Source organism: Psittacula echo (genome assembly GCF_963264785.1).
Source record: "Psittacula echo genome assembly, chromosome: 2".
NCBI classification, from domain to species: Eukaryota; Metazoa; Chordata; class Aves; order Psittaciformes; family Psittacidae; genus Psittacula; species Psittacula echo.
Genome location: NC_137737.1, coordinates 152,920,314 through 152,937,239, shown reverse-complemented (window position 1 = coordinate 152,937,239; position 16,926 = coordinate 152,920,314). Strand labels below are relative to the sequence as shown.

Below are 16,926 nucleotides of genomic sequence, written 5' to 3'. Positions count from 1 at the left end.
GTTATAGAATAGTTGATGTAGTAGACTTGACAGAATTCAAGTGTTATTTTAATTAAGATTCTGAGAACACACAGGAAGATCAGGTTTTTCTTCCAAAGACGTTAACACTTTGAAATGTACACATATTTCACATAATAATTGGAATTGAAGTTTGTGGCTTATAAACTGCAAAATCACCATGAAAGAGCTATATTGTCTGCACTGCTTATTTACTGGACTGTAGTGTAAATTGCTTCATTTATTTGTGTTTCATCCTGAAGACATTTGGACACTTCTCTGCTTGATATTGATGTCCAGCCAACTTATGTACGTGTAATGGTGAAGGGAAAGGTTAGTGTTTTCTTACTACATTCATTTCAAACCAAGAGTTAACATTTATCGTAGTTACTCAGACAACTCTGGGTCTGACTTCTATGAGTTACCAACTGTGTGCACCTATGAAGAAGAAGTTCTTTCATACTCGCATTATTTTAGACCACACATAAACTGTGGAAGTCCTAACCAGAATATTTGCAAAGCCTGAAGTGAAATTTCACTCTCTCTTCTTCTCTCCTTCTCTTGTTCTTCCCCCACACAGTGTACCATAATTCACTTAAGAAGAGAGCTTGCTGGTTGCCCTAGGCTAGAATTTAGCGATTTCACAATCTGGAATTCATAGCTGACAGAAACAAATGGATGTATATTCTTTTGAAAGGGCATTTAAAATGTCCTTCTACTTGTCTGCCTTCTCACTGGTTTTACCATCAATTTTTTTGAAAAATCCAAGTTACTTAAACAGTAAACCAAAATCCCTATTTTTGACTGTACCAACTGCATAAACAAAACTTCAGGAGTACTTTACATCTAAAATAGACTGGATAATCTTTCTTATTTAATTGCTAATATAAGTCAAGTGTCATTTCATAACCTTCTTTAGAAATGTCACTTTGGGTATGGCAGCAATTCAGGAATATATATGTGACTACACTTGTTAAGTAAAAGTTGTTTAGCATGCTAATAATTTATTAGGGTTAGTAATACTATATATAAAGTGAGAGGATTTAGACCTTTATTGTCCTTAAGATCAAAGGATGTGATAGTGATGTTTCTGCATGTGTTCTGTGCAGGTAAAAAAAAAACCCAAACCAAAAAAACCCAGATATTGTAGCATAATATACTTCAACCCCACATTTTCTTACAGCCATTTCAGTTTGTACTCCCTGAGGAAGTGAAGCCAGACAGCAGCTCTGCTAAAAGATCACAAACAACCGGTCATTTAGTTATCAGCATGCCAAAGGTATGTAAAATAATCTGAGGAGGCATTATACAAAGATACTTAAATGTTGTGAATACTTTGGGAATGTTACAAGTAACATCTGGCTAGCTAAAGTTATTCACTCCAGCCTTTCCCACCAGGATGTATTTTCCAAGGAAGGAGCATTCCCGAAAATATTAATCATAGAGTGAAACCTTAGGATTTAAGATCCCTTTAAGGGAACATTGTGAAAATCAGTATTAATAGAACTATTTCCATTTCCATTTCCTTTCTTTTCAACAAAACCAGCTTTTTATATATAAAAAGAGATTCTGCAAAACACACAGTGTTATGCAACCGCATAAGAAGATTTTTAAATAATTGAAAATAAGCAACTTACCTACTTTTCTTTTTCACCTATGAAATAATAAATACAACTCAATTATTAAAAATTATGTGGCACATATATGTATGAAGATTATATTTTGGGTCAAAGACAGGTATGATGTACTCCTCTCATGTCTCAGGTGATCTTCATGAGAAGAGAATCTAATTGTGGCTGCCCCATCCCTGGCAGTGTTCAAGGCCAGGTTGATTTGAGCTTTGAGCAATCTGGTCCAGTGGAAGATGGGAGAGGTTAATCAACTTCAACACCTTGCTCCTCCCTTACTTTGTAAGATTGGGGTGCTTTTAAGTTCTCTAGGACTACATCGTATATTTTTGGTTTTCAGAAATAGAGTAACAATAGTTTCCAGGAAAAAAATAAAGTTTTGGAACTCTAGGCTTACCCTTCTGGCCTCTAGGAAGTTTCTCTGCTGGGTAGTAGCAGTGGGACAGGGTACCACAGATGAATTTGCCAAGATGTATTAATTACAGCATTTTCTTCTGAAGGAGGAACCTTCAGCTACTATTTGGGGTCAGTTCTTTGTGCTCTTGTTTAATTCTAAGACTATGCAACTAGTAGCTAAAACTGAACTAAAAAAAATAACTGAAAACACAGGTTTCTGCTTTTGTCTTTTTCCACTTGTGGTTCTATACCTTCTATGTTTTATTCTACACTCCAGTCCCATGCCATCTGTCTTCCCCTACATGGACTGTCTCTCATTAAATCACAAACTGTCTCTCGAGCATCAAGCACGCAGTTTCACCAGGAGCTTGAATAATGCTGAAAATTGTACTCATTTGGTTAAGACCCATATTTTGTTAGTGTACAAAATTCACTCATATGATAATTTATGCTTTCCTAAATTTATTGCTTTGAAACTGAGGCCTTGACATTTGCCATTTTGGATAATGTTTTTTCAAATGTTGCTGAACAGTTTTACAATTTAATTGCCTTTTGGATGTTTTAAGTACTATCAGTTTGCTATCCCATAACATACTTTTATCACTCATGCATCTTACTAGTCTCTTTGTTGATAATCAGTACATTAGAAAATGTAAATGTTTCAGAGAACCTCTGTATATATTAAACTCTGCTGCCTTCCTAGAAAGTCATACCTAAATCAGCAAAATGAATATGCTTTCTTCATATTGTGATTGAGAACTGGCTGTATTCCATTACTAACTTTATAATTCACCTCTATTTCACCTACATATTTTACCTAGTCTGAGAGTCTGAAACCTGCTTCATCTCAGAATGTCATGATTCACAGATACTTGTGAGACCTGAGGAGAGAGAACAGAATAACTGAGTTGATGTTCTGAGCTTTGCCTTGGTTTGGTTAAAAACTGCTTGTGTAGCTGGGACACAGGGAGATATGCATGAATGAAATACAGCGTGGTCTAATATCTTCATTGTCAGTGGATCCAAAAACTTGGATCCTGGTAAGCAGCTTTGAAGAAAAGGACCTGGGAGTGTTGGTGGACACCAAGTTTAACATGAGCCTCTTGTAGAGGTGGTGTCCTCTTCTAGCCAAGAAGACTAATTGTACCCTGGGTGGCATTAGGAGAGTTGCCAGCAGGTTGAGGGAGGTAATTCTTCCACTCTATTCAGAGTTGGTGAGATGCACTTGGAGTACTGTGTCCAGTGCAAGAGAGACGTGAAAAAACTGGAGAGAATCCAGCAAAGGGCCATGAAGATGTTGAAGGGACTGGAGTATCTGTCCTATGAGGAAACGCTGAGAAAGCTGGGACTGTTCAGCCTACAGAAGAGAGACCTCAAGGGGATCTTACCAATGCATGTAAATACCTGAAGGGGGGTGCACAGACCATGGAGCCAGGCTCTTTTCTGTGGTGCCTAGTGACAGGACCAGAGGCAAGAGGCACAGACTGAAACATGGGAGGTTCCCTCTGAACATCAGGACACATTTTTACTTGTGAAGGTGACCAAGCACTGGAGGGGGTTGAGGAGTCTCCATCTTTGGAGATATTCAGAAGCCATCTGGACATGGTCCTGTGCTCTAGGTGGCCCTGCCTTGGTTGGGAACTTGGACCAGATAACCTTCACAGGTTCATTCCAGCCTTAACCATTCTGTGAGTCTGTGATCCCGTGAACTTCATGGATTTGCTGACCAAGGTTGGATTCATGCTATATAACAGCAATTGCATGTAGCAGATGCTAGCCTATTGCTCTTAACTATTACAATCAGAGAGTCTGTTCTCTTTCCCCAGGACTGAATTAGAATGCTTGAGTTATATTTTTGAGATACATATCCTTTTCAGAGGCTTTCTATCCTTAGAAATTTTATTGGTATTAATAGGATGTAATCTGGGAAACAAAGTGCAATGAATGAAGATTAGCAACAACTGGCCAAAAGATACTGTTCTTCCAGAACATTATGGCTGAGGTCATCAATAATGAGAACACTAATTTGATAACAACTTAATGTGAATCTTCTACTAAGGTACTAAGATACAGCGTTCATGTTCTTTCAGGTTGTATGAGTGTTAAGACAAGCTTAATGACTGTATTGCACCATATATAACCTTTTTGTTTCTGATAAACAATTAGTATCAAAATAAAATTATGTGCAACTAGATAAATGACCTAGTACATTCCTCAGGTAATTAAAATGTTAAAAATGCTCTTAAACTAAAAATAGTCTTTTGCAATATGCTTGCAATACTATCCAGAAAAGATTTCTCTCAGTAGCAGAACAGAAAGTGAACTGAATTCAATAAGTGGTTTTCACTTGCTTTAGTCAGTTTCTGATCAGGTTACTAAACCTTTCACCATTCATCTTCCAGCCTGATCACAACTCCCTGGCCTTTAAAATGAAAACAAAAACCTCTTTCCTTGCCTCTTGGATAACCTTGCCATAGCACAAATGCTGGAGATCGTAAATTTGATGTGAAATAAAAGAAAGCAAATAATTTTCACCTTCTTTTCTGGAAACATTTTTCTTAAATGTACTATTTACTGCACAGCAAATCGCTGCAGAATGGGTGTCTTTCTGAGGCAACATCTGCCCATGTTTTCTTGCAAGGTCAGCAAGACAAACTGAAGGACACAACATTCAGTGAAATGATACAGTGACACTTCTAAAGTGTAGTGTTTATACTGTAATAATCATCTTACAGAGATTTTTCATGAATAAGGAGTTGATAGTGACTACCCTGGACGTGCCTCATTTTCTGGGAAAAATATTTGTGACATGAAGCTTTTCAAATTTTGAACCTCTTGGCTCTGGCAGTGTCATCATTGCAGATGATGCAGGAAAATGAAAACCTCAGAGTTTCTTTAATAGACTTTGACCAAAATTGGCATATTAAATCAACAATTTTGTAAAATGTCATCAGTAGATTGCACCAATAGCATTTTAATTAATGTCTGAGAGAAAGCATCAAAACCCAGGGTTACTAACAGGCAGTTTTCATTTAGGGTTCTGAAACATTCCATGACATGTTTTGAAATTTCACTGTCCTTATTTTAATGAATCAGGGAGAAAAATTTGGACTTTTTGATTAATTCTTTGTTATATAAGCAGTCACAAATGAATTTTGACAGCTTTTTATTGCCTGGCCCTTCAAAAGCATTTAGGAATTTAAAGATCAATGAGAGCTAGATTCTTTAATTAATTTAAAAATTGGAGTGGTATATATTATGCATGTCAGTGGAAAGGTTATTTGATAGAATTACATTATGTAATTCTCTCTTATCTAGGTATGGTAAATGCAGTAATATTTCATTACCATCAAAGGCATGTGGAGATATACAGCTGTGGAACACTAGAAACCTATTCATCCTTCAGAATAAAAATGTTTCAGGGAAACTCTGTTGCTCAGTGGAATTCCTGTTGTAGGAAAGAGTCACTGTAGGAAAAAGATGCAGACTGAAAAGATGGCTTAGCTTGACTCAGCTTAAAAATCTAGGGTTTTTTGTTCCTTCTTTTTCATCATTCCAGATTCTACTTAGCACATCAATTTCTAGAATTTTCTGATAATGATGTTAAAAGGGGTCTTCTTTCTATTTTCTGATTGATACTAATATTAGAAATATTTACATAGAATACCTTTCAGACAGCTTCATTATATTAATTTAGTCCATCTTCCTGTATATCACAGGCTTTATATTTCAGACAGCTATCTTTCTGCTAAGCCCAAAATCTTGGTTTCAGCCACAGTTGAAACTACGGTAGTTCTCTTTTCCAGAACAGTTGTCCTCACTTGATCACCATCACCATCACTAAGGGATGTCAATCAGTCAGCTACTGGTGTGGTGAAACTCACATACCATTGTTTTATATGGAGTTGTGTTTCAAAAAGAAGAATAACTAGAGAATATAACTTGTATTTTTTTTCTTGAATAGAGGTAAGAGGACAGCTTTTGTGCAGAACTTCTATGTTAAGCTACTTGTTAATAGATGTTTTAGTAGGCAAATCCTAACCCTTCCCTAAGTGCCAGGATCACTTCTTGTCAAGGAAACCTTTTCTGTTGGTTGTGGAATCAGCAAATTTACTCACCATCCTTGATGATGTGCTCTGAGGGCAAAATAAGGAAAATTAATCTCAAGGGGATCAAAGGAATGAATTATTGTTAAAAGAACAGAACACTAAAGGGCCTCCTGAGAAGAGAGGTAGGATCCAAAGAAATAGTCTTTCCTTCAGAGTAAACACAGAATCAGAGGGGTTCAGCCTCTTCACAATGGATTTCAGAGATGAACAACAGAAGCTTCAGGCTCTGTCCTATTATTTCAGAACAGCGACTTTAACTTCACTGGTCTTCTAACCTAGACTATTTTCAAATCAATTACACTAAGAAATAGTCAATAAAATTTACTATTTGGCGTAGTTCCTGTTCTCCTTCCTTTCAAGTGCTTAAGGGGTTCCTCTGCTATGATGTTGTTAAGAGAGGAAAGAGATATGGTTTTGCCATGAGATTCCCTTTTGTCAACAACACATCTTCCAAAAAATGGCAATGGACATGTTTTCTTTGAGAAGGAGAATTCACTTGGATTTTGAACTTGAGATTCTGTTTTAGCAAAGGAGCTGAGGGAATTCCTGGTCATTTGTCCATTTCTGGTCACTTGTCCCTTTTTTAAAGAGTCCAGACTGCAGCTGAGTTTTTAATTAAAATGTCTGATCTAGCACATGGATACCAGAAGCGAAATGCAAGTGAGAGGCACATCATGAACCAGTTAGTCACTGTGGAGAAAATTAGTAGTGTGCATTGTTAACATGGTACTAAACAAGACAGCATACGTTTAAATACAAATAGATGTATATATTTTAAAAATGTATATATAGACCCATATATATACTTAAATATAATTCCATTCAGATGATTTGGTTAAAATTGCCTTATGCATGTGTTTCATGCTGAGTGAAGAGTGTTAAAATCTGACAGAAAAGTAAATGTCAAAAGAGAAAATTTATTCAGACTCTCTTAGTTTTCCTATTTTTGGGAGATTATATAAATGCTTGTGAGCATAAGTATCAACTTCTATTAGAATTATTCTTCTATTTTTATTTTAGGCTAAAGAAATAATCCTGCCTAAGCAAAAAGCAACAACTTCAGTTAAGCATTCTGACTGCAATGCACTGCAAAAAAATGCAAGAAGGTAATTCCTTTTTTCTTCTGCATTAATTTCATTTTATTTTTTTCCATGTGTTACTCACATGCCAAAATGTATGCTTCTTATTATGTTACCGTTGAAAGTATGAAAATATTGAATTGTATAGAGTAAAACTATGTCTAAAAGCTAATAGCCTGCCTGGTGCTGTTTATAAAGCGATCTGCTCCAGCAGCAGAGCCAAAAGAGCACTTATTTCTGCCTATCAGTTTTGTTCCATCAGCTTATTCAGATTATTAAGCTGGTATACACCGAAACTAAATCACTTGCTGAGAATTACATCTGCAGAGCTCCTTGCTGTGTAGCTCAAGTCTGAAAACCATTTAGAAAGCAATGATTATGAATCCCTCTCGTGAATTGCTTCTCACTAGTCTACTGGTTGAGCTACTGCACTAAAAAGTACATTTGAAATGGAGTTCTGCAAGGTTTTATAACATAGATCTACCCTTTTAAATATGATGTAAACTCCTGCTCTTGAAGTCTCACAGTTAATGACTGCCAGAATCATACATCAGTGATGCACTATTTTTTGTTTTTACTCTTAGCAAGTGTTATTAGCCATTGCTGTAGATGTATGTTGTGGTTTAAGCCCAGGCCGTAAATCAGAACCACGCAGTCTACCCCCCCCCCCCCCACACCTTTCTTCCCTCCGCTTCTGGAGAGACGGGGAGGAGAATCAAAAGAATGCACCTCCCATGGGTTGAGATAAGAACAGTTTAATAACTAAGGTATAACACAAATCACTACTGCTACCACCAATAATAATGATAAAGGAAATAACAAGGGAAGAGAATACAACTGTTCACCAACTGGTACCTTGCGCCCACCCCGCAGTGATCCAGCCCTTCTGGGAACTCTCAGTTCTACATCATGGGCATGACGTGCTTTGGTATGGAATACCTCTTTGGCTAGTTTGGATCAGACGTCCTGTCCCTGCTTCCTCCCGGCTTCTCCTCCTCCCTGGCAGAGCATGAGACTCACAAAGTCCTTGGTCAGGGTAAACATTCTGACCAGCAACTGAAAACATCGGTTTTATCAGTATTATCCCCAGGCCAAAAGTCAAAACACAGCACTGCACCAGTTACTAGGAAGTACTAAAAATGACTGTAGACTGGACCTAAGTACAAATACTATGATATATCTCTTAATCTTCCCTTTCCTCTTGCTATAGGCAATGGTATTCATATCAGAATAAGATAAGGTAACAACAAATTTTGATAAGCCGTTTATATTTAGTGTTGTATTTGTTTCCTTGTTTGATTTCTTTGTGGAGAATGTTGATGGATAGGCTAAACTATTAGTAAAAAATAGCATCATGGATCTTGGGTCTCAATATTTAGTATACTGCTATTACGTCTTATTTTTAATAAAGATCAGTCATGACTTCTTTTCTTGAATGGCCTAGATGATGGGAAAATGACAGGGAGACTTCAAGAGTTTGTTGAGGTTCTTCATGAGCACAAGCACTGTACCCTTTTCTTAGGCAGCAGTGACACACCTGAGGGATAGGATGCCATTTTGAAAGACCTGGACAAGCTAAAGAAGTGGTCCCATATGAACCTCGTGACGTTCAGGAAGGCCAAGTGCGAGGTCCTGCACATGGGGTGGTGCAATCCTCACTATCAGTACAGGCTGGGGGATGAAAGGATTGAGAAAAGCCCTGAGGAGGAGGACTGGGGGTACTGGTGGATGAAAAGCTGCATATGGGCTCTGAGCAACCTGATCTAGCTGAAGATGCCCCTGCTCACTGCAGGGGCTTGAACTAGATGACCTGTAAAGGTCCCTTCCAACCCAATCTGTTCTATAGTCTTATTAAATGAATCTACTTTGCAAAAGGAATAGTTCTTTCCCACAGAAGTACAGCTAAAGCATTAGATACATTAAAAGAAATCGGTTCTAAAAAAAGAAGTCTTAGGTTTTTTTTCCAGGAGAAAATCAGACTTTTCTTTGTTAAGTAACTGACATAATTTGTTTTCAGAATGGATTCTGCTAAAAAACAAAAGAGTTGGTAACCTGTGATTAGGATTATGAATTTTCTTTGAACTGTCAGTGTGCCTTTAGCTGTGGTTACACAGTAAGTGTTTAAATAGAAGTAATAATGGGAATGTAGAAGTAATGGAAGTAATAATGTGAAATGGTCTCCTTTCCTGCTAAGTGATGAACTAAAGATAATCCATGGCATGGTGATATTTCATGAATTTCTGTTTGATTTCAATGCAGTTTTATGTAGTTATGAATATGCTTACCACAGATTTTGAAGGAAAAATGCAAGTCTTCGTGTTAAAATATTACAGGAATATATATCACAAAAATAGAAGTAGGAAAAAAGTCCTTTGAATTACAGTTCTTACTAAAAATAGTGAGTTTTGACCTCTTTTTAGTTGTAAAGTAGCTGACTAGCCAGATGTTCAAAATTTGAATAGTTGTCTCTTAGATTACAGAAGAACATTCATTACAGTGATTACACTTGACAGTTACAGATGTCTTAGCTAAATGCTATCAGACGTATAATCTGCTAAACCATAATGCAGTGCTTTAAATCTCTTTAACTCTTGTTAGCTAGATTACATGATGATACTATTATTACTTCTGCCATGTGAGAGAGATTCTTCTGTGGCTGTTTAAAAAATTGTATTTCAAACCTTCAAAGAGACAAGTTCCTATGGGGGGAATTTGACAGATTGATTTATTATACTTACAAAGCCTCCATTATGTAGTCGCTGAGTATGCCATTCTTTACTGTAACTGGCCTCACAATTCATCTCTGAGGTACAGAAGTTGGGTTCATCACAGTCGCATAGGTGAAATTCAGGGGTAGGTAGGAACTGACTTTTCTGAAGGCATACTGGAAATCTTAAGAGTGACAGTTACATGAAGTCAATATTCCTTGTCTCATACCCTTGGGTTTAGGCTATTCTTCCTTTAACATGTTGGAAATTAAAAAGAAAAGAAAAAAGGAAAGAAACCCAAAAAATATCTCTAATTGTAAATATACACACACTTGAATTCCTTCAGCTAAAGAAAGATACCTAAGAATACATGAAAGATACCTTTTTCTGTGTCAGGTTTTCTGGCTGCCAGTTTGATAACTGTCATGAAGATATTGAGAATTTTTACAATGCAAGTTACATTGTGTGGGAAAGGAGGACTTATAGGAGTTGTAATCAGTTCACTTCTTGACCAAAAAGTGGAGTTAGGTAGAGCTAAGCAACATATTAAAAAGGTGTTTTTACTTGTTAAAGTATAGATTCATTTACATTCTCATAGAGGCCTGGAGCTGGTCAAAGCAGAGGGTATACATCTCAATCATCTGAATAATGAAGAACAAAAGGTGTCTCATAAGTGAGTAAAAATTACTTTGCACACAAAGGCATCTAGAAATCCATAACTGTAATAAGGGTGAGGAGACTTCAGAAACATGCCCTTCTGGAAAAAAGTATTCTCACAAATTCTGTTCAGTTAACTCTTGATCATTACAATCTAAAGTAATTTCCAGTTGTGCATATGTGACAAGGACAAAAGGACAACAGGCTGAGGGCAGAGACATACTTTAAAGTCTCTTTGTAACACTCTGTAACATTGTAAACAAAGTCTTGTCACCTTGTTAGAACAAAATGTGTTTTCACTGTAAACTTCACTATTTTTTACATATTAGGGACTCAACTTCGACAAATTTAACAGTGCTTTTTATTTTTCTGGGTTAATCAAAGAGTGAAAATAAGATGATACTATAGGCAGACCGAGAAATTCAGGATCAGTTTGCATATGCAGGTGTGTGTTAAAGCATATCTCTTGCTAACAGACAAGGTCAGTTCAAAATTCAGTATCTTGAAGTGATTGTGCAAAAGAAGCTAAGGGATGGAACAGTGAAATTGAAAATGTCACAGTGACTGTGATTTTCTGTCTAACTTTGAGAAACGTAGGTGCTAGTATTATATACATTCTCAGTCTGATGAATCCTATTTGTGAGATGCATTTGTCTTTTGGAACAGAATGGCCTAGATATCATCAGCCTATCTTTAATCAGAATTCTTTACCAAGGATTTGTTAGTTCTTCTTGACTGTAGTTTAGTCCTTGAAAAAAGAATTTGAGTCTACCAGTCATTGTGTATTCCTATCTTCCCAATGATCCACTGACTGAAGACTCCAGCCATAGCTGCATTTCAGACTACATCTATGTAGGGAGATTTGAAAGGCTTGTTATACAATGAAAGATGTATTAATACTCCAAGTATTTATAAAACTATAATTATTTACTTAGATTACCTAGTAGATTTTTCTAAGCCTGTATTTTCAAAAGCTGAGGCCAGACTATGGCAAGTGTCACACATTCACAATCAATTTTCAACATACATAAATAAGGATTTGTCTTTCTTGAAGCTCCCAAATAAGATATCATTCCATTTACTGGAATAACTTTATTTTCTTATTCAAGAAAAAGTTTTTTTAACACTTTTTCTAATATGATAATGACTTTTCTGCCATTTCATTCACAATGTTAGAAGACTGAAATAAGTGTCTCTCCAAAGCTGTTGGCTGTGACTTGTAAATATCTTTGGAAATCCTGATGCCAGAAAGGAAACTTTCAATCAGATGTCAAAAACTGCATATTCTGGATCAAACATATGAGAAAGCTTTAGTAATCTAAATTTTATTGAAATTCAGAAGCTGAAACAGGGGAATGTAACTGTCAAGTCATTAAAATAGCAAATATGGGGATTAAGAACTGTGTGAACAAAAGTGTAAATTATCAAGAAATATCAAATTATCAGATATGTGCTCAATCACACACCAGATTGTTCAGCAGCCTGCTATAGTTATGCAAAATGGAAGGACTGACTTTATTGTGGAGTTTTTTCATTTTCTTTGTTAAAAGAATCACTGAACTATGTGGAGATAGAAATAGCATTCCTAAGGGGAAAAAATGCCAGGAAAAAAGAAATTATTTAATCCAGTGTTATTTATTTTTGCATGGTGCTCTAATCTTGAGGCCATAATTTTCCCTTGAGTGGAGAACACTCAGCTGTGGATAACAGGGCCAAAAACTGTGAACTTCCTTTTTTTTTTAACCTGCCATTGAAATAATCTGGGGACACTGAGATTTCCAGAGATGTGCTGTAGCTGGTCCTTCAAGAAGTGTTATTGTTTTCATCTACCGTGGCTCATAGAAGAGTTTCAGCAACATGATTAGTTTTATTCCGCTAGGCAGAATTATACATAAAAAATGTTTGGATGACCTAAAACTCATTCTTTCTTCCCAGAAGTTTCAGGTTGTTAGTCTTACATCATCAATACTCAGCCTCTTTTTGCATAGATGACTCTAAGACAGGAGCAGATTCTCAGCAGAAAAAGCACCTGTGCTTGATTTTCAGTCTTTCCTATTGCCTGTTGCTAATAGATATTCCTAGACAACATGTGCAAATTACATTTTGAGAATGACAGATGTGTATAATCCTTTCATGTTGATGTGGATTGTTACTTTCAATGGTCACTGTTAATTAATTTCTCATGTACTGAATTTAGTCTGCTCCTAAGCAAAAATCTAGTCAAACTCCATAGTTTATTGTATATTCATGACCAGCAATTTGTACAATTTTAGAGTTGTAAAATACCACTACTAATTAAAATACTTAAAATTAAGGAAAATATTTTCGAACATGAGTCTAATTCCATTGCATATTTATGTTTTTTAGCTTTTTTTGAGATGCATCAGATTAGTGATTAGATTAAGATTATGGACAGGGTGTGCATTCTTTGTGATTTCCCTCAAAAGCCACTGATGCAGTGATTCCAGGTCACAGCACATATCATAAATTACACAGGAAACAAAAATGTCTCTTATGTTTTAGGGATGAACATTTTATAAAATGTTACTACAAAGTGAATCCACTTTTACTTCAGTAAACTGTGTAGTATTATAAATTGAAGAACATTCAGGGTAAGGAAAAAGGAGTTTTCTTGTATTTGTCTTCATTACCCATAAAATTCTCTGAGTAGTTTTCATTTGTGCCACGTAACTATTGTATGATCCTATGATTCTATGATTATTAAAGCAGGGTGCTTATGTAGTTGTTTGCCACTCAGCAAAATGATCAAATAATTCCCATAGCACAAGAAAAATCTGCTGGCATAAGGCTGATGAATGAGGTGGCTAGGCTGATGACTGCTTCTTTTGTTAGTCATGCTTTCCTCAGTGTAGCATGGAAGGAGAGAATGAAACCTCACTGGAATCCCTCTGCATCTCTCCTTCTCTGGGACAGAGATCCTGCACACAGGTATGGGCTTGGATGTCTGCTCATATATCACAGAGCCTGGATGGAGAAGCACTGGCAGCATTTGGAATCTGCTTTGCAAACCTTTCTCTTTGTTTTAAAAGCTGAAGATGGGGTACTTTCAGTTAAAAATCTTTTAATAGATGTTATTTACATATTTTCATTACCTGTGTTGTCATCAAAGAAATGCATCCTTTCATCCAGTGACTTTGCCACTTTTTTGTCAATTCTAGTTCTAATAATGCACCTTTCTGATCTCTTGGGTAAACATGGAGTTTTCACACATCTTTGAAGAGTGATGCACTGTCTTTTATAACGTTGAGCTTGGAACTTTGACCCAAAGTAGCACTCAGTATAAAATGTAAATTAGTATGAAGGCGTACGAATAGTGTTGGGATTTGCAGAAATGAGAACATTATTATACAGCTAAATTTCTACTTTGCTATTTTTCATGTAAACAGTTACAAATTACTTGAAAACAGGCTAGGTTTTTCAATTTCATTGTTGAGCTCCTCTACTACAAAAAAGCAGTGGCTTTAAATGCTGGAAGTCAGAAAGTATATTTCATATCTTTGATCATCATGTGCTGTGGATGGGTTGCCTTACTGAGTTGCCTGTACACGTTTCTAAGTGTGATCTAAAAGAAAAACCTTCATAGCAACAGAATCTAGAAATGCTGTTATACCTCTGACCTGTCTTATACTTTCATTTAGGGTTTTGTTCATAACATAAACATGGTGAGGATTCATATTGCTAAAATATAAGAATTAGCAGATAAAAGCAAATAATTCCATATAATTACTTTTTCTCACTATTTAAAAGCATTTCTGCTTTCAAAGACGAATCTGTCACATAGAAATGAATAGAGAGCTAGTTGAAAGGAACTGTGTTAAAAAAGGAACAGAAAGAAAAAAAGAACAAAATACCCAATTAGATGAAAACATCCCTGTCTTACATCCAAAGCCAACCTTTTGTAATGTGATATCAGCAATCACCATGTTCTGATATACAGCAAATTAGCTAAAAAATGAACTTCTGATGTTTGTAATATAAGGATTCTTTTGTATAAAATCTCAGAGATTTTGTAGTACTTCCTGTGTTTACACTGAGATTTTTTATAACAATCACTTTTCAAGTTACAATACCCTTAATCCTGGTTTAATTGGACTCAGTAACAACCCTCACACAGAAGCCAACAGGTTTACAAACAGGCACCCGAAATAATTCTGCTGTATTTGAAATTAAGTTCTTTCCATTTCTTTCCCTCTTGTTTCAGGGGCAGACAAGTTGAGAAATTAGAAGTGGATCCTAGTAAATATTCATTCCCTGATATAACAAAGATAATCCAAGAAAAGGAACGAATTGGACTGGGACCTATTAAGCTACAACCAGAGAAGACCGCAGACACTAAGAATAGTTACGCTGATTTTGAAGATAATGAAGATATTCCTCTCTTAATTTGAAGTATTCTGAAATAGTCCCTCTATATGTGGTGTATATGCTTGAGGTGTTTTCATGATCCTCTGTGTAAAGTAAATATAATATAGCTGAAATTGGAAATATTGTTACGTTTCTTATCAATAACTTTGTCATATCTGTGCTTGTTGTGGCATTTTCTGTTAGTATATTGCTATATAAATTCCTTCTAGATTGTTTACTTAGTCTCAGACCAGAATAGGAGTCAGTCATTGTTGTCTCTTCAGAGAATTTACTGTCTAGATTGAAAGATGACATATTACTGTAGGAAAAGAGAAAAGGAAGGAAGAAAGCACTTGTAACAAGATTTATGATTATTCTCACTAAACTGAAGATAGCAAAAAGCTCTACGTATTCTTCTGGTGTTTTCTTTTTTCATGAAGGGCAGCAATAAAAGACAACAATATATTCTGAGAGTGAGACACATTGCTGTAATCTATCATACAGCAGTGAAATTTCCAGCATAATGCACAGCTCCTGGATTCTGGATCTGGTATAACAATGCCACTTCTTGAAGACTTTGGGAGAGAATAATGCTGAACACAGTACCTCAGATGTGACACCATGGGAGCTGGGAGAAATCAGCCAGACCATTCTTGCTCTTCATCATGCAGAGGCTCTCAACTGTTCAGTCTTTTTCAGAATCCCCTAAAAATATCAAGGCTAATTTTTAGCAGTTGGATAAAATAGGGTTGAGCAGCTGTAATGGGATGAGCTTCCCCTTCCCTGCCTTCCAGACCTTTTTTAGCAACCAAAGACTCCATTATATTTTTCACTCATAGAGCTGCTGGATTGCTCTATGAGTGAAACAGGCAGCATCAAAAAACAAATATATACTGAGTTACATTAAAAAATTACTGCAATTTGGCAAGACCAGATTTCTTTGGTTTTCTTTTGGTTTTGTATTGGGTTTTTTTGGTCTGGTTTCCTGAGAAAACGGGGCTCATGCTGTTCTCATCTCAGCTCTGCTTTTGAATGCCGGTTCTGCTATTTTTACCCTATTTGACAGAAGAGAAGGTAAAAGAAATACTCAGCTCCTCTAAATTTAGTGAAAATTGTCACTGAGCACTAAAAAGTACTCCTCACTGACTCCTCACTACAAAAAAGACATTGAGGTGCTGGAGCTGGTCCAGAGAGGGGCAATGAAGCTGATGAAGGGTCTGGAGCACAAGCATGATGAGAAACTGCTGAGGGAACTGAGGTTGTTTAGTCTGGAGAAGAGAAGGCTCAGGGGGACCTTATCGCTCTCTACAGCTACTTGAAAGGAGAATGGAGTGAGGTGGCTCTCAGTCTCTTCTCCCAAGTAACAAGTAATATGATGAGAGGAAATGGCACCAAGTTGTGCCAAGGGAGGTTTAGACTGGATATTAGGAAAAATTTCTTCCCTGAAAGGATTGTCAGGCACTGGAACAGGCTGTCCAGGGAAGTGGTTGAGTCACCATCCCTGGAGGTATTTAAAAGATGTGTAGATGTGGTGCTTAGAGATATGGTTTAGTGGTGGAGTCAGCAGTGCCGGGTTAATTGTTGGACTCGATGAAAGTAAAGGTCTTTTCCAACCTAAATGGTCCTATAATATAAAACCACAGGAAATCAAACCTTGTTATCTCTGTTGTCGACAAAAGAGTTGGTGTAATGATATACATGCGCTTGAATGTCTTTTGGCCTTTTATTTGGGCAATTAATTCTACAGTAAAGAAATATGTTTTGATTTTTTATCAATTTTAAGGCCACAGGTACAGAAAAAGAAAATCAAAGAGAAACTTCAAGGAAAAAGCAAGCTGAATCACCTGCATTACCTTGCTAATGAATTTGAAATAGTTTTTTGCCACTGGCCATCATATTTGAAAAATCATGGCAATCAGGTGAAGTTCCTGATGACTGGAAAAGGGGAAATATAACCCCCATTTTCAAGAAGGGGAAAAAGGATGAC

At 36.5% G+C, this 16,926-nt stretch overlaps 1 protein-coding gene across 1 annotated transcript in view; it reads left to right on the top strand.

Moving 5' to 3' along the window:
* DNAAF11 (dynein axonemal assembly factor 11) overlaps positions 1–14,983 on the top strand; it is a gene marked incomplete at both ends in the record, with an annotated part of 31,427 nt that extends 16,444 nt beyond the window's left edge. Inside the window, 4 exons of the mRNA XM_080609735.1 lie at positions 261–330; positions 1,181–1,276; positions 7,151–7,236; positions 14,797–14,983. Coding sequence (XP_080465861.1) covers positions 261–330; positions 1,181–1,276; positions 7,151–7,236; positions 14,797–14,983 — 439 coding nt within the window. The remainder of the gene's footprint in view (positions 1–260; positions 331–1,180; positions 1,277–7,150; positions 7,237–14,796) is intronic.
* Between the last annotated feature and the right edge of the window lie 1,943 nt (positions 14,984–16,926).